The sequence below is a fragment of the Anser anser genome, assembly GCF_964211835.1.
Source record: "Anser anser genome assembly, chromosome: 6".
NCBI lineage: Eukaryota > Metazoa > Chordata > Aves > Anseriformes > Anatidae > Anser > Anser anser.
Window position 1 is genome coordinate 29,225,234 of NC_139726.1, and position 23,752 is coordinate 29,248,985.

At 59.7% G+C, this 23,752-nt stretch overlaps 3 protein-coding genes across 3 annotated transcripts; all 3 read right to left on the reverse strand.

Moving 5' to 3' along the window:
• Positions 1 to 1,736: 1,736 nt before the first annotated feature.
• On the reverse strand, positions 1,737 to 13,891 carry LOC310901494 (maestro heat-like repeat-containing protein family member 7). Its single transcript, XM_083841144.1, has 13 exons — positions 9,950 to 13,891; positions 9,401 to 9,522; positions 8,562 to 9,215; positions 7,939 to 8,126; positions 7,712 to 7,849; positions 7,033 to 7,147; positions 6,470 to 6,607; positions 6,020 to 6,196; positions 5,697 to 5,852; positions 5,026 to 5,127; positions 4,795 to 4,897; positions 4,598 to 4,657; positions 1,737 to 4,130 (listed from the first exon to the last, which is right to left on the reverse strand). Exons 3-13 carry the CDS (start codon positions 8,694 to 8,696, stop codon positions 3,937 to 3,939), a joined length of 1,506 nt encoding a protein of 501 aa, XP_083697270.1. The 5' UTR covers positions 8,697 to 9,215; positions 9,401 to 9,522; positions 9,950 to 13,891; the 3' UTR covers positions 1,737 to 3,936.
• Positions 13,892 to 14,302: 411 nt separating this feature from the next.
• On the reverse strand, positions 14,303 to 19,184 carry LOC310901314 (maestro heat-like repeat-containing protein family member 7; the record flags this gene model as incomplete). The annotated part of the gene is made up of 7 exons (XM_083840634.1): positions 14,303 to 16,696; positions 17,164 to 17,223; positions 17,360 to 17,462; positions 17,591 to 17,692; positions 18,262 to 18,417; positions 18,585 to 18,761; positions 19,032 to 19,184. The coding sequence occupies 7 exons, from the start codon at positions 19,182 to 19,184 to the stop codon at positions 16,503 to 16,505; spliced, it is 945 nt and encodes a 314-aa protein (XP_083696760.1). The 3' UTR covers positions 14,303 to 16,502.
• On the reverse strand, positions 19,101 to 23,360 carry LOC310901495 (maestro heat-like repeat-containing protein family member 7). The gene is made up of 7 exons (XM_083841145.1): positions 22,512 to 23,360; positions 21,963 to 22,084; positions 21,623 to 21,777; positions 21,124 to 21,271; positions 20,501 to 20,688; positions 20,274 to 20,411; positions 19,101 to 19,709 (listed from the first exon to the last, which is right to left on the reverse strand). Exons 1-7 carry the CDS (start codon positions 22,627 to 22,629, stop codon positions 19,184 to 19,186), a joined length of 1,395 nt encoding a protein of 464 aa, XP_083697271.1. The 5' UTR covers positions 22,630 to 23,360; the 3' UTR covers positions 19,101 to 19,183.
• Positions 23,361 to 23,752: the final 392 nt, after the last annotated feature.

The window sequence follows — 23,752 nt, forward strand, 5'->3', positions numbered from 1 at the left end:
AATATTATCTGCATTCCTCATGTCAGACTCAGCAGGCTGAACCAGGTGGTCTCCCCCAGCTGCCCACTTCTGGTTTAAATGCTCCTCTTTGGCACAGCTAGGAGTGCTAGCAGCCTGCTTCTGTGATGAAGGAACCACTTCTCTGTCCTGTGCGTGTCCCTTGCATCCCAAAATGTGCCTCATGCCCTACCGCAGCTCAGTGCTCCCTCTTTGAACCATCTTCTCATCCCCACCCTGAGGGTCCAGATCTCTGTATGTGTCCTGGGTCTCACCTGTGGGACTGGCAGGGTTTCAGCCCTACCACAGGCAGGTCCTGGGCACTGGCATCTGGCCAAGCAGCAGGACATAGCCTGCAAGTCACCCTCAGATGCTCACCTACAGCCTGATATGGTACCATTGGCTTCTGTGCCACGATCTGAGCATCTTCCTTTTGGCAGGCAAAGGCAACGAGCATCAGGGCACCCTGGTGGAGTTGCTGATGGCATGCGAAACAACTGCCACCAGGCACCACCTTCCCCAAAGAGCCTGACCCGCTCCCTAACCCCAGTGATGAGGAGACAGGCCATTTTCTCCCAGCACTTGTGAGCTGCCTTTGGCTCGTCTTCACTTGCTCAGCAAACACCCCTGAACAGGTCAGCACTTTCTTCACAGCAAAGCTATGTAAGGAATTTCTCCTGAGGCAGCTGGACCCTTTCCAAAGAGGGTGAGCTGCCAAATCCTGCTTCCCCCCACCCCCTGCAACCCCTCAGCTCCTCAGCAGAGAAACAAGGTGCAAACTTGGCCCCTAAAGGCTTGCTGTGCAGTTCCACTTCTGCCCTTGTGTCCACTGGGGAGAGAAGTGCTCATCTCCTTCCCTCCCTTGCCTGGATTGACTGACCAAGGGAAAGGGCTGGTCTCATCCCCTTAGCTATCACAGTATTCCCCAAATGCAGCTGGCAGACACAAACTTAGGTTTGAAGCTCCCTGTGCTCCCATCCTTTCTCAAGCAGTGCTCAGCACTGGTGGGTGGTGGGCAAGGGGAGTCTCCCTGATGTGCAGGCTGATTGGGGCTGGGGAGCCCTGGGAACTCGCGCGTATTGCTGCCTCATCATTGCTTTTATCTTGAGTTGCTGGATTTGGGGGAGGCTTCTCAAAGCTCCGGCTCCTAGGCTCACATGATCAGGCAAGACATTAAGCTTTGCAATAAAAGCCCATCCCTAGCACTCCCAGCATGGAGAGGCACTTGCACATGTGTACTCACAGGCACACTTCTCTGTGATGGGTTCTCCAGAGCTTTAGGATGTAGGGCATGGAGCCCTTCAAAGTATGGTGAGCACCAAACCATGGCCATGCTCTGCAGGGTACCACCCTCCGCCTGCTGTGAGCCATCCACCCTGGACCTGTGCCGAACAGACAAGTTTGGCAAGCTGGAGGAGGAGCATGTCCTCCAGGCATGGATACCAAACCACCCCCTGCATGGCAAAACCAGCTGGAGCTGAAGCTGCTTTTTCCAGTACCTGAAACTTGCTCCCATGTAGGAGCATTGCTGCTGGCTGCAGGAGGAAGGCTGCTTATCTGCAATGTGATGCGGGTTCATGACTTCCCTGTCCCACTGACTCACAGCCACCCCTGCCCGGGCCCTGAGCCCCGCAGCTGGCTTTTTGGCACATCACCATGGCAGCACAGCTGGACGCTCATCTGCTTCATTTCTCTGGTGATGATTCATGGGTAGGAAAGTTGGCTTTTCTCTTCTGCCCATCTGCTGTGAAGGCAAAAGAGCATCCCATGGGGATGTGGCCCACCTGCACATTCATTGCAAGGGCCCTTGAAAGCCAAATGCCTATGAGAAGTGATCAGGTCAGCCTTGGCCTCCCAGGTGAGCAGGTCAGCTTTGGCCTCTAAAGGCTTGGCAATTCAAATGCACCTAGGATTTTACTGAAGCCGAGGTACCAAGTGTTGGCACCTTCTCAGGGTTCTAATGGAGTAGCTCTGGAAACATGGTACCTGTTCTTTCCTCATTCCCTGAACATGCAGATCAACACTGGGAAACAACCACAAGCCCCTGAAATCTCTCTCCCCTTTGCCCACACCTCCCCTCTCCCGCACAAGCACAGAAATCAGGCGCAGAGGGACCCCGGGGCTCTGGCTCACCTATGAACCTGACCGCCTCCAGTCGCAAGGGCTGCTGCGGGCTCTGCAGGTAAGGCAGGCTCTGGCGCAGGTACTTATCCACTCTGGAGGTCCAGAGAGCTTGGTCAGGAGGCCTTGGCCACAGCACCAAGGCCTGGGCAACCGTGGAGGGGCCCGGGCTGGCCACCAGTCCTGCCTCTGCCCCCTGCCCCTCACAGGCAGCACCCGGCAGGCCCGGCCCTGCAGGCTGCAGGCAGCCGAGGTGCGGTCCGCTGTGGGGCGGGGAGGGATTGTGGTGGCAGGCTCTGGGGCTGGTGTGGCAGGGCTGGGAAATGGGGTGATGGAGGGCTCGGCCCCTGCAGGGCATCCTGAAAATCGCCAGCTGGCAGCTGGCGCTGGATGGGCTCGAAAGGCTGGCGGGCCCCAAGCCATCAGGGCAGGCGGGCCCCATACCTGTCACACGATGGGGAGCAGCGCAGCAGGGTCACCACCACACCAGGAGACTCTTGTGCAGATGGTGCAACAGATGGGTGCTGCAACCCATCTCACCGAGACAGGCTTATGTTTAGCATTGTCCAGAATCTCCTCCCACTTATCCGTTGGCCATACTGGCCCCTGGTTAACTTCCCACTGATTCTGCTCCCCAAAGGGCAGCCATTCCATACAGCCGTTAAACACGGCTTGGGAATCTGTTTGGGTGTGTAACGGATAAATGTTTCCCTCGTTCTTTTCTACCGCACTCCGTTCTGCTACCAGCTCTCCTACCTGTGAGGTTCCCTCCCCCTCTCTTGCAACCTGGTCACCCGAATTGATGTGTAATGCTACAGCTTGATACTTCCACGCTTTTCCTTCTAGTGGATCCCTCAGTGAACCACACGCTCCTTAAATCGGGCTCAAACCGGGGAGGAGCGTGTTTACTGGGGGAGGAAGGGGGCTTCTCATCTGGTTTAAGGTCTACTGGTTAGTGTATGGGAAGAACGTTAGGTGTGCCCTCCTCTATTTTATGGGTATGCCCATAGTGAGCTCTTTGCGCATACCGTTTTCTAAGGGTTTCCCTTTGTGCCCCTGCGGCAGGGGGTGGGGTTCCGGCAGTTACCGGTTACTTTAGCACTTTGGAAGGCCCTCGCAGCATGATTGACTGTTGGTTTATAATTCTGCCACCCTCCTGTAAAGCTGGATGGATTATAAAAAGGCCCTTTTCCCAGGTAGAGTAGGGCTTCTCGGCATCCTTGAAACTTTGGGAATAAAATTGCTTGGGGCGAGTGGGACCTTTGGGTCCGTGCTGCCACATGTGAGTTGAGAGCCCGTGGGTGGCATGGTGGCCTGGGAGTTTTATCTTTTCTGCTGGAGTTTGGAGCCCTAAACTTAGGGCAACAGGCAACTAAGTTGGGCAATCAACGGGCAATCAAGACGGGCAACTATATCCTTTTGAGTCTGCCCCACCACAGAGACACTAGACGCTGAGGCCACCAATTAGCACATCATTGATACACCAATATGCTTGAACTCCTTCCCCAGGCGTAACTGGGGCAAGGTGTTTAGTCTCAGTAAGTTCCACAGGCAGCCATTCTCTGGAGGTTCCCAGTCACTTCAGGGCCCAAGTCTTCCACGATTTCATTGCCGCAAAGGAAAGACACGCAGACAAGGTGAAGAAGCAGGACTGCTTATTTGGGGAGGGCCAAGCAGAAGGGTGATCTGGGAGCAAGCGAAGGGGACAGGAAGGTCCTGAAGGCTGGAGATGTGCCACGTGCTGGGAGAATCCAGGGGCCACCCAGCCTTCCACACACTTTCAGGTGGCCCCAGCACGCAGGATGCCTGCCGTCATTTCTACGCACGGCAACAGCAGCACAGGAAGGACAGTGCAGAGCACTTCGTCTTCCACGCCTTCCGGAGCCGGTAGCTCAGCCGTCGTACTCCAGGTACAGTGCATGACAAGCTCACTGCAGCTTGTATAATGAAGAGAGTCTGAGTTGCCAGCGAAGAGACAGAGGAGCTGACGTCGTCCGTCATGCCTTGAATGGCTGTGAGAGAGAGGAACGGAGGCAAGGTCAGAGCCTCTGTCTGCGGGGACCCCAGGAAGGGCCCCATCCCTGGAAGTATTCAAGCAAGGTTGGACGGGGCTTTCAGCAACCTGGTCTAGTGGGACGCATCCCTGACCATGGCAGACAGGTTGGAATTCGATGACGTTATAGCTCCCTTCCAACCCAAACCATTCTACGACTCTCTGATTTTATGATTCTAACAGCTCCTGCTGGGGCCAGCGCCACCCAGCTCTTCCTGTGGTCAGGCAGGAGCAGGGGGCAATGAGACCAGCAGGAGGGGGCTGGCCCCAAACAAGCCCCTGAAATCTCTCTCCCCTCTGCCCACACCGCCCCTCTCCCGCACAAGCAGCAGAGCCCTCCGCGCCAGGGCAGGGGCTGGAGCTCCCAGCCCAGGGTCTTTCCCCCTCCCCACCAGCCTCCGCCGATACCCCACTGCCCTCACTCACCTTCGTAGATGATGGGGAGCTCCTCCTCGTGCCAATCCTCCACTTGCCTCGCAATGAGCCCTAGGCACACACAGTCTGTCACAAACCCTGCCCGCCAGCCCTTCCCAGCAGCACGGCTCCCCCCCCAGTGGCCCTGCCGGCCGGGCCACCTGCCCTCCTCCCCTCGGGCACAGAGGGACCCCGGGGCTCTGGCTCACCTATGAACCTGACCGCCTCCAGTCGCAAGGGCTGCTGCGGGCTCTGCAGGTAAGGCAGGCTCTGGCGCAGGTACCCATCCGTTCGCCAGCTGTCGTCCTCCAGCTGCACAAGGGAGAGCACAAGGGCATGGGGCTGGTGCAGACCGTCCCCCTCGGACAGCTGCCTGCCCCATGCACTGGGGCGCTGTGGGCTTGTCCAGTCCCGGTGTGGGGCTTCAGAGCTGTCCTTACCAGGCACTCGCTGAGTCTCCATTTTTGCTGTGTCTCCAGCAGGTTCGCGAGCTGCTTCCTCTTCAGGAAATTGGCAGCATTGAGAAGGGCTTCCTCAGCGGCCTGAAGAGCAGGAGAGAATTTGAAATGCCACCACCAACTCTCAAGGGACCTGTGTCCCCAGCACCTTGGCAAGGCTGCAGGGGCTGCACGCCTCTGCATGGCCCAGGGCGCTGTGTGGGGCAGGGTGACCACAGGGAGCAGGCGTCTGCTCCGCGGTGTAGTGCCCGAGGGAGCTGGGGCAGGCCCAAGCCCGGACATCTGCGGGGCACCTGGGCATAGCACAGGGGCGGAGGGGACCGGCGGTCCAAGCCCAGAGCTTCAGGTTCCTGCGGGCATAGCTGGGAAGCCTGTGGGACTTGCAGAGCGTTGGCCTGCGTGGCCGCGCACCGCTGCCGAGCACTGCCGAGCAGGCAGAGCAGCTCTGGGAAATGGCCGTGCCCACCTTTTCAGCCATCGCCAGCTGTGGGGCTGCAGGCAGCCGCCCTGCAGAGGGCTGGATGCAGGGAGCAGGGATGGCAGCAGACCCCATGGCTCCGTCCCTCCAGCGCCCCTTGCTGTGGGTGCTCAGTCCCACCCCGGGGTGTCAACATTGCCCTCCCCAAATGACCACGCTGGTTAGAGAAGCCAACCTTGGCCACTTGCTGGTTCTCATCGTGCAAGTGGAAGAACAGTGGGATCACGCTCTGGCGCACGTGTCTCTTCAGCTGCTCTTTTCCACTTCCTGCTACTAAGTTCATCACATATCTGAAGAAGTGGATGGAGAGCAGCTGCGTGTAGCTGGATTCCTGGTGGGAAGGAAGAAGAAAAGACCTCAGCACCAGCTGCTCCAGGCCCACCTGGGCAAGGGTCCGAAAATTCACAGGGCACAATGCTTCCGGACAGCACCCAACATCCATCAAGAAAGGCACCGTCCCTTGGAGACCCCAGCTGGGCCCTGTGCCCTCAGCCTTACGTTGTCAAAGAACGTTGGGAGCCTCTCTGCCAGCTGCAGAGCGATGCGGCTGGCCTTGCGGACGTCCAGCTCCTTGAACACTCTGATGAGCACAATCAGGGTGTTTCCAACCATATCTCCTTCCACTTCTGGCAGTAGCTTCATGATCTCTGGCAGCAGGAACGCCATTTTTCTTGCCTGTGTGGAGTAACAACACCATGTTAGGAAACCACAGAAGGCTGCACAGGCAAACATGCTCAGGCTGTTAGAACCCACACCGCTGCTCTGGGGCCTAGAAGTCAAAGTCCTGCCCCAAGGAACTTGGACAGATGCACGTGGAGGCACGACAGGTGGGAGCAGCTCCCACAGTGCCTAATGCCCAGCAAAGTCCAAGCAATGGTGTTAGCCAGCGTCCCTGGCCCAGAGCCACACCACCAACGTGGTGTGTTCAGCCAGCTGAACCCTGCTCACCGTATAGGGTCTTTTGCTGAGCGTTGTGAGGCCCCTGAGCACCAGCTGACGCATCACCGTGCACTGACTCCTCAGGTATCTTGCGAAGAGCTTCAGGACTCGGACAGACACTACTCTGAGGTCATCAAAGGCCAGCATCTGAAAAATACGCATCAGTGAAAGGTGGAAATGGCCAGCAGGACACACCGCACCATGGAGGGCTGGATACATCCACCAGTGCAGGGATCAGGCACCAGCGCAGGCAGCTGAGCCCAAAGGCAGCAGCGGATGTGCAGAGCCCCTGGGCTCCTTGCCCCGTGTGTGGCAGTGTTCGACCGCTCCTCCCGGCCCCCAGCAGCCGGGGATACCCCAGCCTCTGAGGAACAATTGCACAGAGAGACCTTGCTCAAGGGAGGCACGAAAAACTGTAGCCAAGTGTCACTCTGGCAGCATGTGCCAAGGGGATGAACTGGGGCCCACCCCCGCCCCAGCTCCACCGGCTGGCCTCTCCCCACAGCTGTGGCCACAAGAGGGTGGCGTGGCGAGAGGCAGCTCAGACAGGCACCGCTTGCCATCAGGCTCACCTCGACCAGGAAGGCCATGGCGGGGACCTCCCAGCATGGCTCGTTCCTGCTGAGCCACTTTTCCAGATGCAGCACAATCTGTTGATGCTCTTTTATTATGATGCTTCTCAACATCCTGGCAGAGGGAAGAAGACAGGGTAAGTCCTGAGCAGAATGAGTGAAATGCTCCTGGGTCTGACTGCCCCCCTCATCCAGCCGTTACACCACAGGCCAGGCCAGGGCCCCCTCAGCTCTGCTCCAGCAGCCACCAGCATTTAATGCTCACAGAGACGTGGTCTTCCGCCACCTCTCCTTGCAGGGAGAAAGCCAGCGCCCCAGAGCAGCGGGCACCTTGGGTGCACAATGGGCTTCCTGCCCTGCAGGCTTCCTGCCCCTTCTGAGGAGACCTCATTCTTGCCCACGGGCGATTCATGTGCCCCGGGCTCTGCCGGTGTCGCTCAGTGCTTCCTGCCCTGCCCCGGGGGGCTGCCCTTGGGAGGGGAGGCCGGCACTGTGGCAGGGGACTGCTCTCGTGCAGCCACCCTCTCTCAGGCTTTGCCCTTCTGCTCGCAAGAGCCAAGGCTGCAGCCCCTTTCTTTGAGAAATGGGGCCCCTGCCAGCCGCCACCAAGGGGATCGGATGGGGCTCCCCGTCTGCAAGGGAGAAATGCCGGGGGGAGAAGGGAGCAGGGTGCCCTCACCTGGCCAGCTGACCCACTGCCCAGTGGTGGCTCTCAGCGTTGACTAGTGTCTCCCAGGCATTCTTCTTTTCTAATTCAAGCACCAGCATGTCATACCCAAGACGGCATAGCAGTGCTTTCAGAGTCAGCACCGCAAACCTGCAGGCAGAGCAAAGCCCAGGTCACACTGGGATCCCTGGCCCAGGCTCCAGGACCACGGGAAGGGTGGGAGGAGTGGGACAGAGCACCTGCTGGGGCTGGTGGGAATGCTCCCCTCCTGCTGCCATTCCCTGTAGAGCGTCTCCACCTCTTCTGGTGTCTGCTGTGCGCTTGCGGAGATTTGGAAGAGCAACACCAGCAGGAGTAGGGAGAAATGCGCCTCCACCTTCACTGAGTAAATGGTTGGCTGGAGGATCTCCCGCAGCACCTTGGTTGCCTGCAAAAAAGACCCAGAGATGGCACTCACTGCTGAGACATCCCTGTGGCATGGCCCCAGCGTGGGAGGCTGAGGCTCGGGTGCAGACGTGGGCCACGGGGGATGCAGGCAGAGCACCCGGCCTGGCTCCCAGCCAGAGCTGAGCCACCAAAGCTCTTTGGGCTCAGCTCTTCTTTGTGCCACAAGCAGCCTCCCTGGGGCGGTGGGAGTGTGCCCTGGCTGAGTCTCCTGTGTCCTGCAGCCAGCCTGGGTTCTCTGTCCCAGCCCCTGCAGCCTGCTGGGCTGTGCCTTGGCCCTGCCCTGTCCCCTAAACCTGCCCCTAAGCCAGATTTGCAGCCCACCGCCTGAGGCAGGGAGATGTAGTGACAGGGGAGGATGGATAGCTGCCCCGAGATGCAGCCCCTGGGGGAAGAGAGGCCTTGTTCAGAAACTCACGGCCAGGACGAAGACATCCGTGTTGTCCCCGTCAGAGGTGGACGTCCTGTGAAGGGGCCAGTCCTTCAGCACGCAGCACAGCTCTGCCATCACCTTCCTTGCAGTCCGGGCTGAGGAGGTCATCAGCCTCCACATGGTCGCGGCAGCTCTGGAGGTCCAGAGAGCTCAGTCAGGGGGGGCCTCGGCCACAGCACCAAGGCCTGGGCAACCGTGGAGGGGCCCGGGCTGGCCACCAGTCCTGCCTCTGCCCCCTGCCCCTCACAGGCAGCACCCGGCAGGCCCGGCCCTGCAGGCTGCAGGCAGCCGAGGTGCGGTCCGCTGTGGGGCGGGGAGGGATTGTGGTGGCAGGCTCTGGGGCTGGTGTGGCAGGGCTGGGAAATGGGGCGATGGAGGGCTCGGCCCCTGCAGGGCATCCTGAAAATCGCCAGCTGGCAGCTGGCGCTGGATGGGCTCGAAAGGCTGGCGGGCCCCAAGCCATCAGGGCAGGCGGGCCCCATACCTGTCACACGATGGGGAGCAGCGCAGCAGGGTCACCACCACGTCATGAGGGTGCTCCTCGGCCAGCTCCAGAAGGCTCTTGTCCAGACGGTGCTGGGCAGACTCTTCTGTGTTGGACACGAGCCACTGGTAGATGCTCTTCAAGATGTTCGGTGCCTGGAGGAGAAATGTCTGAGAGTGGGGCTGCTGCCAGAGCAATCCCTTTCCCGGGGTCCACTGACAAGTGCTTCTCTTCCCACCACTCAGTGCTGGCCAAAAAGGGTGTCACATGCCCAACGACAGAGCTTCAAGCGGGGCACACGATCCCCCAAGGGCTTGAGTCCCACCAGCCGGATACTTACATGTTTTGAAAGGACGACCCTGCCTACTACACGCTCATCCAGCTTGACTGCAAAGGCCTCCTGCTCCTGCTTCTGGTCCCTGTCCTGCTGCTGCTGCTGCTCCTGTTCTGTCTGGTCCCAGCCTGGATTTGGTGAAGACCAAGCACAGACAGAGCTGAGGGTCTGTGGGAGAGGCTGGAGGACACAGCCAAGACCACACTGCCCGGGCAGGGTGATCCCCGAGCCAGGAACTAGCGGGGGCACTGAGCCCAATCTCTCTTGTGCATGCGTCGGAGCCAGGTGTTCCCCAGCAGATGGGGCATGTTAAGGGGGGAGAGCCCTGCGCCCCACAAGGTGCTTGCTGCCATTGGGCAGGAGAGGTCTGTACCCACAGGATGGCTGCCCATGCCCTGCTTCGTCCTGCCTCTCCCTGCTCATCCCATGGAGTCGGACGGTTCCCCTCGCCCCTTGCCCCTGGGGATGCCACATGGGACAGCAGCTCCTGTGAGGACGGGAAGGGGCAGAGGCAGCTTGCAGCTGCCAGCCCTTCAGCCCAGCTTGGCCACTCACCTGCCTGCAGCACCTGCACCTCGGTCAGCTCATCAGGCTGCTGCGCTGGGCTGGCATTAACCTTGTCCTCCTCCTCCATCCAGGCCTTCTTGGGCATGCTGGGGTGTCGCCCCGCCATGCTGCTGAGGTCTGGCCTCAAGGGCTCCCACCACAGGGATGGGAAACGCTTCCAGGAAGCACCAAAGACACGGGCAGTAGGAATGGGGTGGCTCTGCAGGGACTCCCTGCAGCTCCACTCCTTCCCGTCCTGTCCCGTCTCGTCCTCCAGGCAATGTGGGGAAACCACGCTGCCAGCAGCACTTATATCACAGAGGTCACAAAGGGCCCCGTGACCCGTTGCTGCACGCCCATTGTCTGGACAGAGCCCGCATCACGGCAGGTCACAAAGGGCCCCGTGACACGCTGCCACCTGCCTCGCCCCTCAGACCCCTCCTGCCACCCCATCCCCTCAGGGCTTCCCACCAGCCTGGCTCTGAGGGCCTTCCTGCCAGCCTGGCCCCTCGTAGCCTCCAGCCTCCGCAGCCCCTCCAGTCCTCCCACCACCCACCCCGCACGGCTTCCCAGTGCCCCAGCTCTCTGAACTGCCCATCAGCAGCCCCTTGTCACAGGCCCACCAAGCGGTGGGTGGGAAGGGGCCTGCGGGGCTGGGTCACCAAACTGGTGGTGACAACGTCTGAGTGCCCAGACCCGTACACCTCTGTGTCTGGATTTCCAGGGCATAAGGAACTGGATGGATGGTCAACAGCAACTGTGATGCCCAGGTGGAGACCAGTGACGAGTGGTGTCCTCGAGGGGTCTGTACTGGGACCGCTATTATTTAACATCTCTGTCGGTGACATGAGCAGTGGGATTGAGCGCGCCCTCTGCAAGAGGGCAGACAACACCAAGCTGAGTGATGGTTGGACCAGATGATCTTGGAGGTCTTTTCCAGCCTTCATGATTCTATGATTCTACGATTTGTGAGGGGTGCAACCCCCCTTTTTGCTGTCACTCAAAGAAATTGTTATTCCAGTGCGTTAGCATTGCACTGGAGGCATAGCGGCTCTTTAGGAAGGACACGCTGGCAAGATGAGGAGGGGGTGTTGCCCTTCATGGGAGCAAGCAGATGGAGTGTGTGGAGCTCTGTCTGGAATGGCTGAGGAGCTGGCTGAGAGTTTATGGCTTAGGATGAAAGGGAGGACAGGGAAAGGTGACATTACAGTGGGTGCAGGCCACTTGACCAGGGAGAACAAGTAAATGAGGCCTTCTACAGACAGATAGGAGCCTGTTTGCAGGCACTGGTCCTCACCGGGGCCTTCGACCATCCTGATTGTCTGCTGGGGGGACAACACAGCAGGGCATATGCAATCCAGGAGGCTCCTGGCCTGCGTTGATGATATCTTCCTTCTCCACGCAATAGGGAAGCCAAGGCTTTAGGCGGCCTTGTCTGCAGTGACTGTGAGATGGTGGAGCTGAAAAACTTCCCTCTCTATTTCCACTCCTCAGGAGGCTGTGGAGAGCAACGAGCTTGCCTCTTAGCCTTCTTTTCTCTGAACTAGACAACAACCCAAATGTCCTCAGCCTCTCCTCACAGCACATGCCTCCCAGTCCTTTTTTACCAGCTTTGTTGCCCTCTTCTGGACGCATTCAGATGTTTTATTTTCCTTTTTATATTGTGGAGCTCAGAACTGCACACCATATTCAAGGTGGGGCCACACCACCACTAAGCAGAACAGGAGAATCACGTATTTTACCAGCTGGCTATTTTATGTCGAATGCCCCAAAAGGCAGTTTTGAAATGCCCCAGCTGCCAGGGCAAACTGCTGGCTCATGTTGCACCCGCTGGTGACCAGTTCCCCCAGGTCCCTTTCTGCAGAGCTGTTCTCCAGCCGCTCGTCTCCCTCTGTGCACATGCGTCCAGCATTGCTCTGTCCCAGCTGCAGTTGCTAGCATTCGTACTGGTTGAATTTTTACAGCCTGAGAACAACCATCCTGACACAGGGACGTGCACCCACTGTGCCACATGGATGGGAGCTCATGAGGCTGCGCACAACATGTCCGGCACATCACCTGCGTGGCAAGGCTCAGCTCCTCCGTCTTCCCCAGCACAGGGGGGGCCAGGCAGGACAGATGGGGAGCCCTGCTCCTCTGCCAAGAATCGCCTTCCCCTTCCAGCGCCGCCCGCTCCAGCCCTGCTGCTGGGGACGTTTCACTGTCTCTGCTTGCCATCGTGTGGTAGAGGCACGCACTGGCCCTTGTCTGGGGAGAGCAGTCCTGCGGGAAGTGCGTCAGCCAGGGACGGCCAGGACAGTGACAGCACCCAGGGAGGGAAGTGCTCCTGTGGCAGGGACCAGAGCTGCTCCCCTCCTGCGCGGTGGGCACAGAGCTGCAGCAAGCTTGCTCAGAGGGGAGCGGGGCTAAGTTGAGGGTGCTTGTGGGGGCACGGGGCTGGTGTGAGTGCGTGTACAAGAGCAGGTCTGCTCTGTGGCTGCAAGGATGGCAATGGAGCTGACCTGAGCATACTCAGAGGGACACTCAACTTTGGGAGTGATTAAAGCAGCTGTTCTCAGCAATGAGCACCTAGGAAATGAGTGGTTTTAGAGAGAAAGAGCAGGAAGAGACGTCCAGCACTTCCCGCCCCTAGCCCAGCACGCTGATCCCTCTGCCCCTTAGGGGATAAGGCCATTCTGCCAAAGTCTGTTGCCAGATTCTCCTCTGCAGCACTGAGACGCAGGCCATGTACAGAAAGAGCCTCTTGCATCTCCAGAGGGGATGGGACCTTCAGGACAGGGACTCCCTCCACTGGAGAACCTTTCCTCCGTCACCCGCCCTCCTTCCCCTCCGTCTCTGCGCACAGCTCAGGTTCCTGCGGGCATAGCTGGGAAGCCTGTGGGACTTGCAGAGCGTTGGCCTGCGTGGCCACCCAGAGCTGCTGACGGGAGCAGGTGCTGCCAGGGCCCAGGCCCTCTGCCTAGGAACAGCCCCCGGGAGGGCGGCGCCAGTGTGTGAGCAGCACCCGCAGCGTGCGTCAGTGCTGGGTGTGGGAGATCGTGTGGTGGCACACAGGGCTTCTGCCCCTCCTCCCCTTCGAGTCCATCCTCTCTGCTGGCAGTCTCTGTGACCGCAGTTTTTACCATGGTCTCCGCCAGGCAGAGAGCTTGCCCCAAAGAGGCTGTGGCGACCCAAAGGGAGGGCCTGTCCAGAGCCGTGGCCGTACAGGTCTCTGGGTGCAGGGAGTGCCGGTGCCTGCTGCTGCCGGGGGAGGGAGGCAGGTATTGCCCCTGTGTGAGGGGCAAGCGGGTAGAAGATCTGGTCAGCATGGTGGCAGAGCTGGAAGAGGAGGTTGAGGGACTGAGGGCTGTAAGGCAGTGTGAGTGGGAGATCGGCTGGTGGAGTAGCTCCCTGGTGTGTCAGAGGGAATGGTGCCAGGGGGATACCCCACAACCGGTGGTGGACCCCCTGCCCACAAGTCCATGGGATCAGACGAGCTCCACCCTAGGGTGCTGCGGGAGCTGGCGCAGGTGATTGCCAAGCCACTTTCCACTGTCTATCAGTGTTCCTGGTTATCTGGAGAGGTCCCAGAGGACTGGAGTCTTTGCCGATGTGACTCCCATCTACAAGAAGGGCCGTAAGGAGGACCCGCAGAACTACAGGCTTGTCAGCCTGACCTCGGTTCCAGGGAAAGTTATGGAGCAGATCATCCTGGGTGAGATCACCCAGCTCTTGTGTGGCATCCAGGGGATCAGGCCCAGCCAGCACGGGTTCACAAAAGGCAGGTCGTGCTTGTCTAACCTCATCTCTTTCTGTGACTGTGTGACCAGACTGGTAGATGAGGGAAGAGCTGTTGATGTAGTCTACTTAGACTTCAGCAAAGCCTTTGACATGGTCTCCCACAGTATTCTCCTGGGGAAACTGGCTGCCCGTGGCCTGGACAGGTATACTCTTCTCTGGGTAAAGAACTGGCTGGAGGGCTGTTCCCAGCGGGTAGTGGTTAACGGAGGTAAGGCCGGCTGGCGTCCCGTTACGAGTGGTGTCCCCTAGGGGTCTGTACTGGGGCCTGTCCTCCAGGCATGGATACCAAACCACCCCCTGCATGGCAAAACCAGCTGGAGCTGAAGCTGCTTTTTCCAGTACCTGAAACTTGCTCCCATGTAGGAGCATTGCTGCTGGCTGCAGGAGGAAGGCTGCTTATCTGCAATGTGATGCGGGTTCATGACTTCCCTGTCCCACTGACTCACAGCTACCCCTGCCCGGGCCCTGAGCCCCGCAGCTGGCTTTTTGGCACATCACCATGGCAGCACAGCTGGACGCTCATCTGCTTCATTTCTCTGGTGATGATTCATGGGTAGGAAAGTTGGCTTTTCTCTTCTGCCCATCTGCTGTGAAGGCAAAAGAGCATCCCATGGGGATGTGGCCCACCTGCACATTCATTGCAAGGGCCCTTGAAAGCCAAATGCCTATGAGAAGTGATCAGGTCAGCCTTGGCCTCCCAGGTGAGCAGGTCAGCTTTGGCCTCTAAAGGCTTGGCAATTCAAATGCACCTAGGATTTTACTGAAGCCGAGGTACCAAGTGTTGGCACCTTCTCAGGGTTCTAATGGAGTAGCTCTGGAAACATGGTACCTGTTCTTTCCTCATTCCCTGAACATGCAGATCAACACTGGGAAACAACCACAAGCCCCTGAAATCTCTCTCCCCTTTGCCCACACCTCCCCTCTCCCGCACAAGCACAGAAATCAGGCGCAGAGGGACCCCGGGGCTCTGGCTCACCTATGAACCTGACCGCCTCCAGTCGCAAGGGCTGCTGCGGGCTCTGCAGGTAAGGCAGGCTCTGGCGCAGGTACTTATCCACTCTGGAGGTCCAGAGAGCTTGGTCAGGAGGCCTTGGCCACAGCACCAAGGCCTGGGCAACCGTGGAGGGGCCCGGGCTGGCCACCAGTCCTGCCTCTGCCCCCTGCCCCTCACAGGCAGCACCCGGCAGGCCCGGCCCTGCAGGCTGCAGGCAGCCGAGGTGCGGTCCGCTGTGGGGCGGGGAGGGATTGTGGTGGCAGGCTCTGGGGCTGATGTGGCAGGGCTGGGAAATGGGGCGATGGAGGGCTCGGCCCCTGCAGGGCATCCTGAAAATCGCCAGCTGGCAGCTGGCGCTGGATGGGCTCGAAAGGCTGGCGGGCCCCAAGCCATCAGGGCAGGCGGGCCCCATACCTGTCACACGATGGGGAGCAGCGCAGCAGGGTCACCACCACACCAGGAGACTCTTGTGCAGATGGTGCAACAGATGGGTGCTGCAACCCATCTCACCGAGACAGGCTTATGTTTAGCATTGTCCAGAATCTCCTCCCACTTATCCGTTGGCCATACTGGCCCCTGGTTAACTTCCCACTGATTCTGCTCCCCAAAGGGCAGCCATTCCATACAGCCGTTAAACACGGCTTGGGAATCTGTTTGGGTGTGTAACGGATAAATGTTTCCCTCGTTCTTTTCTACCGCACTCCGTTCTGCTACCAGCTCTCCTACCTGTGAGGTTCCCTCCCCCTCTCTTGCAACTTGGTCACCCGAATTGATGTGTAATGCTACAGCTTGATACTTCCACGCTTTTCCTTCTAGTGGATCCCTCAGTGAACCACACGCTCCTTAAATCGGGCTCAAACCGGGGAGGAGCGTGTTTACTGGGGGAGGAAGGGGGCTTCTCATCTGGTTTAACGTCTACTGGTTAGTGTATGGGAAGAACGTTAGGTGTGCCCTCCTCTATTTTATGGGTATGCCCATAGTGAGCTCTTTGCGCATACCGTTTTCTAAGGGTTTCCCTTTGTGCCCCTGCGGCAGGGGGTGGGGTTCCGGCAGTTACCGGTTACTTTAGCACTTTGGAAGGCCCTCGCAGCATGATTGACTGTTGGTTTATAATTCTGCCACCCTCCTGTAAAGCTGGATGGATTATAAAAAGGCCCTTTTCCCAGGTAGAGTAGGGCTTCTCGGCATCCTTGAAACTTTGGGAATAAAATTGCTTGGGGCGAGTGGGACCTTTGGGTCCGTGCTGCCACATGTGAGTTGAGAGCCCGTGGGTGGCATGGTGGCCTGGGAGTTTTATCTTTTCTGCTGGAGTTTGGAGCCCTAAACTTAGGGCAACGGGCAACTAAGTTGGGCAATCAACGGGCAATCAAGACGGGCAACTATATCCTTTTGAGTCTGCCCCACCACAGAGACACTAGACGCTGGGGCCACCAATTAGCACATCACTGATACACCAATATGCTTGAACTCCTTCCCCAGGCGTAACTGGGGCAAGGTGTTTAGTCTCAGTAAGTTCCACAGGCAGCCATTCTCTGGAGGTTCCCAGTCACTTCAGGGCCCAAGTCTTCCACGATTTCATTGCCGCAAAGGAAAGACACGCAGACAAGGTGAAGAAGCAGGACTGCTTATTTGGGGAGGGCCAAGCAGAAGGGTGATCTGGGAGCAAGCGAAGGGGACAGGAAGGTCCTGAAGGCTGGAGATGTGCCACGTGCTGGGAGAATCCAGGGGCCACCCAGCCTTCCACACACTGTCAGGTGGCCCCAGCACGCAGGATGCCTGCCGTCATTTCTACGCACGGCAACAGGAGCACAGGAAGGACAGTGCAGAGCACTTCGTCTTCCACGCCTTCCGGAGCCGGTAGCTCAGCCGTCGTACTCCAGGTACAGTGCATGACAAGCTCACTGCAGCTTGTATAATGAAGAGAGTCTGAGTTGCCAGCGAAGAGACAGAGGAACTGACGTCGTCTGTCATGCCTTGAATGGCTGTGAGAGAGAGGAACGAAGGCAAGGTCAGAGCCTCTGTCTGCGGGGACCCCAGGAAGGGCCCCATCCCTGGAAGTATTCAAGCAAGGTTGGACGGGGCTTTCAGCAACCTGGTCTAGTGGGACGCATCCCTGACCATGGCAGACAGGTTGGAATTCGATGACGTTATAGCTCCCTTCCAACCCAAACCATTCTACGACTCTCTGATTTTATGATTCTAACAGCTCCTGCTGGGGCCAGCGCCACCCAGCTCTTCCTGTGGTCAGGCAGGAGCAGGGGGCAATGAGACCAGCAGGAGGGGGCTGGCCCCAAACAAGCCCCTGAAATCTCTCTCCCCTCTGCCCACACCGCCCCTCTCCCGCACAAGCAGCAGAGCCCTCCGCGCCAGGGCAGGGGCTGGAGCTCCCAGCCCAGGATCTTTCCCCCTCCCCACCAGCCTCCGCCGATACCCCACTGCCCTCACTCACCTTCGTAGATGATGGGGAGCTCCTCCTCGTGCCAATCCTCCACTTGCCTCGCAATGAGCCCTAGGCACACACAGTCTGTCACAAACCCTGCCCGCCAGCCCTTCCCAGCAGCACAACCCCCCCCCAGTGGCCCTGCCGGCCGGGCCACCTGCCCTCCTCCCCTCGGGCGCAGAGGGACCCCGGGGCTCTGGCTCACCTATGAACCTGACCGCCTCCAGTCGCAAGGGCTGCTGCGGGCTCTGCAGGTAAGGCAGGCTCTGGCGCAGGTACCCATCCGTTCGCCAGCTGTCGTCCTCCAGCTGCACAAGGGAGAGCACTAGGGCATGGGGCTGGTGCAGACCGTCCTCCTCGGACAGCTGCCTGCCCCATGCACTGGGGCGCTGTGGGCTTGTCCAGTCCCGGTGTGGGGCTTCAGAGCTGTCCTTACCAGGCACTCGCTGAGTCTCCATTTTTGCTGTGTCTCCAGCAGGTTCGCGAGCTGCTTCCTCTTCAGGAAATTGGCAGCATTGAGAAGGGCTTCCTCAGCGGCCTGAAGAGCAGGAGAGAATTTGAAATGCCACCACCAACTCTCAAGGGACCTGTGTCCCCAGCACCTTGGCAAGGCTGCAGGGGCTGCACGCCTCTGCATGGCCCAGGGCGCTGTGTGGGGCAGGGTGACCACAGGGAGCAGGCGTCTGCTCCGCGGTGTGGTGCCCGAGGGAGCTGGGGCAGGCCCAAGCCCGGACATCTGCGGGGCACCTGGGCATAGCACAGGGGCGGAGGGGACCGGCGGTCCAAGCCCAGAGCTTCAGGTTCCTGCGGGCATAGCTGGGAAGCCTGTGGGACTTGCAGAGCGTTGGCCTGCGTGGCCGCGCACCGCTGCCGAGCACTGCCGAGCAGGCAGAGCAGCTCTGGGAAATGGCCGTGCCCACCTTTTCAGCCATCGCCAGCTGTGGGGCTGCAGGCAGCCGCCCTGCAGAGGGCTGGATGCAGGGAGCAGGGATGGCAGCAGACCCCACGGCTCCGTCCCTCCAGCGCCCCTTGCTGTGGGTGCTCAGTCCCACCCCGGGGTGTCAACATTGCCCTCCCCAAATGACCACGCTGGTTAGAGAAGCCAACCTTGGCCACTTGCTGGTTCTCATCGTGCAAGTGGAAGAACAGTGGGATCACGCTCTGGCGCACGTGTCTCTTCAGCTGCTCTTTTCCACTTCCTGCTACTAAGTTCATCACATATCTGAAGAAGTGGATGGAGAGCAGCTGCGTGTAGCTGGATTCCTGGTGGGAAGGAAGAAGAAAAGACCTCAGCACCAGCTGCTCCAGGCCCACCTGGGCAAGGGTCCGAAAATTCACAGGGCACAATGCTTCCGGACAGCACCCAACATCCATCAAGAAAGGCACCGTCCCTTGGAGACCCCAGCTGGGCCCTGTGCCCTCAGCCTTACGTTGTCAAAGAACGTTGGGAGCCTCTCTGCCAGCTGCAGAGCGATGCGGCTGGCCTTGCGGACGTCCAGCTCCTTGAACACTCTGATGAGCACAATCAGGGTGTTTCCAACCATATCTCCTTCCACTTCTGGCAGTAGCTTCATGATCTCTGGCAGCAGGAACGCCATTTTTCTTGCCTGTGTGGAGTAACAACACCATGTTAGGAAACCACAGAAGGCTGCACAGGCAAACATGCTCAGGCTGTTAGAACCCACACCGCTGCTCTGGGGCCTAGAAGTCAAAGTCCTGCCCCAAGGAACTTGGACAGATGCACGTGGAGGCACGACAGGTGGGAGCAGCTCCCACAGTGCCTAATGCCCAGCAAAGTCCAAGCAATGGTGTTAGCCAGCGTCCCTGGCCCGGAGCCACATCACCAATATGGCTTCAGCCAGCTGAACCCTGCTTACTGTACGAGGTCTTCTACTGAGCGTTGTGAGGCCCCTGAGCACCAGCTGACGCATCACCGTGCACTGACTCCTCAGGTATCTTGCGAAGAGCTTCAGGACTCGGACAGACACTACTCTGAGGTCATCAAAGGCCAGCATCTGAAAAATACGCATCAGTGAAAGGTGGAAATGGCCAGCAGGACACACCGCACCATGGAGGGCTGGATACATCCACCAGTGCAGGGATCAGGCACCAGCGCAGGCAGCTGAGCCCAAAGGCAGCAGCGGATGTGCAGAGCCCCTGGGCTCCTTGCCCCGTGTGTGGCAGTGTTCGACCGCTCCTCCCGGCCCCCAGCAGCCGGGGATACCCCAGCCTCTGAGGAACAATTGCACAGAGAGACCTTGCCCAAGGGAGGCACGAAAAACTGTAGCCAAGTGTCACTCTGGCAGCATGTGCCAAGGGGATGAACTGGGGCCCACCCCCGCCCCAGCTCCACCGGCTGGCCTCTCCCCACAGCTGTGGCCACAAGAGGGTGGCGTGGCGAGAGGCAGCTCAGACAGGCACCGCTTGCCATCAGGCTCACCTCGACCAGGAAGGCCATGGCGGGGACCTCCCAGCATGGCTCGTTCCTGCTGAGCCACTTTTCCAGATGCAGCACAATCTGTTGATGCTCTTTTATTGTGATGCTTCTCAACATCCTGGCAGAGGGAAGAAGACAGGGTAAGTCCTGAGCAGGATGAGTGAAATGCTCCTGGGTCTGACTGCCCCCCTCATCCAGCCGTTACACCACAGGCCAGGCCAGGGCCCCCTCGGCTCTGCTCCAGCAGCCACCAGCATTTAATGCTCACAGAGACGTGGTCTTCCGCCACCTCTCCTTGCAGGGAGAAAGCCAGCGCCCCAGAGCAGCGGGCACCTTGGGTGCACAATGGGCTTCCTGCCCTGCAGGCTTCCTGCCCCTTCTGAGGAGACCTCATTCTTGCCCACGGGCGATTCATGTGCCCCGGGCTCTGCCGGTGTCGCTCAGTGCTTCCTGCCCTGCCCCGGGGGGCTGCCCTTGGGAGGGGAGGCCGGCACTGTGGCAGGGGACTGCTCTCGTGCAGCCACCCTCTCTCAGGCTTTGCCCTTCTGCTCGCAAGAGCCAAGGCTGCAGCCCCTTTCTTTGAGAAATGGGGCCCCTGCCAGCCGCCACCAAGGGGATCGGATGGGGCTCCCCGTCTGCAAGGGAGAAATGCCGGGGGGAGAAGGGAGCAGGGTGCCCTCACCTGGCCAGCTGACCCACTGCCCAGTGGTGGCTCTCAGCGTTGACTAGTGTCTCCCAGGCATTCTTCTTTTCTAATTCAAGCACCAGCATGTCATACCCAAGACGGCATAGCAGTGCTTTCAGAGTCAGCACCGCAAACCTGCAGGCAGAGCAAAGCCCAGGTCACACTGGGATCCCTGGCCCAGGCTCCAGGACCACGGGAAGGGTGGGAGGAGTGGGACAGAGCACCTGCTGGGGCTGGTGGGAATGCTCTCCTCCTGCTGCCATTCCCTGTAGAGCGTCTCCACCTCTTCTGGTGTCTGCTGTGCGCTTGCGGAGATTTGGAAGAGCAACACCAGCAGGAGTAGGGAGAAATGCGCCTCCACCTTCACTGGGTAAATGGTTGGCTGGAGGATCTCCCGCAGCACCTTGGTTGCCTGCAAAAAAGACCCAGAGATGGCACTCACTGCTGAGACATCCCTGTGGCATGGCCCCAGCGTGGGAGGCTGAGGCTCGGGTGCAGACGTGGGCCACGGGAGATGCAGGCAGAGCACCCGGCCTGGCTCCCAGCCAGAGCTCAGCCACCAAAGCTCTTTGGGCTCAGCTCTTCTTTGTGCCACAAGCAGCCTCCCTGGGGCGGTGGGAATGTGCCCTGGCTGAGTCTCCTGTGTCCTGCAGCCAGCCTGGGTTCTCTGTCCCAGCCCCTGCAGCCTGCTGGGCTGTGCCGTGGCCCTGCCCTGTCCCCTAAACCTGCCCCTAAGCCAGGTTTGCAGCCCACCGCCTGAGGCAGGGAGATGTAGTGACAGGGGAGGATGGATAGCTGCCCCGAGATGCAGCCCCTGGGGGAAGAGAGGCCTTGTTCAGAAACTCACGGCCAGGACGAAGACATCCGTGTTGTCCCCGTCAGAGGTGGACGTCCTGTGAAGGGGCCAGTCCTTCAGCACGCAGCACAGCTCTGCCATCACCTTCCTTGCAGTCCGGGCTGAGGAGGTCATCAGCCTCCACATGGTCGCGGCAGCTCTGGAGGTCCAGAGAGCTCAGTCAGGGGGGGCCTCGGCCACAGCACCAAGGCCTGGGCAACCGTGGAGGGGCCCGGGCTGGCCACCAGTCCTGCCTCTGCCCCCTGCCCCTCACAGGCAGCACCCGGCAGGCCCGGCCCTGCAGGCTGCAGGCAGCCGAGGTGCGGTCCGCTGTGGGGCGGGGAGGGATTGTGGTGGCAGGCTCTGGGGCTGATGTGGCAGGGCTGGGAAATGGGGCGATGGAGGGCTCGGCCCCTGCAGGGCATCCTGAAAATCGCCAGCTGGCAGCTGGCGCTGGATGGGCTCGAAAGGCTGGCGGGCCCCAAGCCATCAGGGCAGGCGGGCCCCATACCTGTCACACGATGGGGAGCAGCGCAGCAGGGTCACCACCACGTCGTGAGGGTGCTCCTCGGCCAGCTCCAGAAGGCTCTTGTCCAGACGGTGCTGGGCAGACTCTTCTGTGTTGGACACGAGCCACTGGTAGATGCTCTTCAAGATGTTCGGTGCCTGGAGGAGAAATGTCTGAGAGTGGGGCTGCTGCCAGAGCAGTCCCTTTCCCGGGGTCCACTGACAAGTGCTTCTCTTCCCACCACTCAGTGCTGGCCAAAAAGGGTGTCACATGCCCAACGACAGAGCTTCAAGCGGGGCACACGATCCCCCAAGGGCTTGAGTCCCACCAGCCGGATACTTACATGTTTTGAAAGGACGACCCTGCCTACTACACGCTCATCCAGCTTGACTGCAATGGCCTCCTGCTCCTGCTTCTGGTCCCTGTCCTGCTGCTGCTGCTGCTCCTGTTCTGTCTGGTCCCAGCCTGGATTTGGTGAAGACCAAGCACAGACAGAGCTGAGGGTCTGTGGGAGAGGCTGGAGGACACAGCCAAGACCACACTGCCCGGGCAGGGTGATCCCCGAGCCAGGAACTAGCGGGGGCACTGAGCCCAATCTCTCTTGTGCATGCGTCGGAGCCAGGTGTTCCCCAGCAGATGGGGCATGTTAAGGGGGGAGAGCCCTGCGCCCCACAAGGTGCTTGCTGCCATTGGGCAGGAGAGGTCTGTACCCACAGGATGGCTGCCCATGCCCTGCTTCGTCCTGCCTCTCCCTGCTCATCCCATGGAGTCGGACGGTTCCCCTCGCCCCTTGCCCCTGGGGATGCCACATGGGACAGCAGCTCCTGTGAGGACGGGAAGGGGCAGAGGCAGCTTGCAGCTGCCAGCCCTTCAGCCCAGCTTGGCCACTCACCTGCCTGCAGCACCTGCACCTCGGTCAGCTCATCAGGCTGCTGCGCTGGGCTGGCATTAACCTTGTCCTCCTCCTCCATCCAGGCCTTCTTGGGCATGCTGGGGTGTCGCCCCGCCATGCTGCTGAGGTCTGGCCTCAAGGGCTCCCACCACAGGGATGGGAAACGCTTCCAGGAAGCACCAAAGACACGGGCAGTAGGAATGGGGTGGCTCTGCAGGGACTCCCTGCAGCTCCACTCCTTCCCGTCCTGTCCCGTCTCGTCCTCCAGGCAATGTGGGGAAACCACGCTGCCAGCAGCACTTATATCACAGAGGTCACAAAGGGCCCCGTGACCCGTTGCTGCACGCCCATTGTCTGGACAGAGCCCGCATCACGGCAGGTCACAAAGGGCCCCGTGACACGCTGCCACCTGCCTCGCCCCTCAGACCCCTCCTGCCACCCCATCCCCTCAGGGCTTCCCACCAGCCTGGCTCTGAGGGCCTTCCTGCCAGCCTGGCCCCTCGTAGCCTCCAGCCTCCGCAGCCCCTCCAGTCCTCCCACCACCCACCCCGCACGGCTTCCCAGTGCCCCAGCTCTCTGAACTGCCCATCAGCAGCCCCTTGTCACAGGCCCACCAAGCGGTGGGTGGGAAGGGGCCTGCGGGGCTGGGTCACCAAACTGGTGGTGACAACGTCTGAGTGCCCAGACCCGTACACCTCTGTGTCTGGATTTCCAGGGCATAAGGAACTGGATGGATGGTCAACAGCAACTGTGATGCCCAGGTGGAGACCAGTGACGAGTGGTGTCCTCGAGGGGTCTGTACTGGGACCGCTATTATTTAACATCTCTGTCGGTGACATGAGCAGTGGGATTGAGTGCGCCCTCTGCAAGAGGGCAGACAACACCAAGCTGAGTGATGGTTGGACCAGATGATCTTGGAGGTCTTTTCCAGCCTTCATGATTCTATGATTCTATGATTTGTGAGGGGTGCAACCCCCCTTTTTGCTGTCACTCAAAGAAATTGTTATTCCAGCGCATTAGTATTGCACTGGAGGCATAGCGGCTCTTTAGGAAGGACACGCTGGCAAGATGAGGAGGGGGTGTTGCCCTTCATGGGAGCAAGCAGATGGAGTGTGTGGAGCTCTGTCTGGAATGGCTGAGGAGCTGGCTGAGAGTTTATGGCTTAGGATGAAAGGGAGGACAGGGAAAGGTGACATTAGAGTGGGTGCAGGCCACTTGACCAGGGAGAACAAGTAAATGAG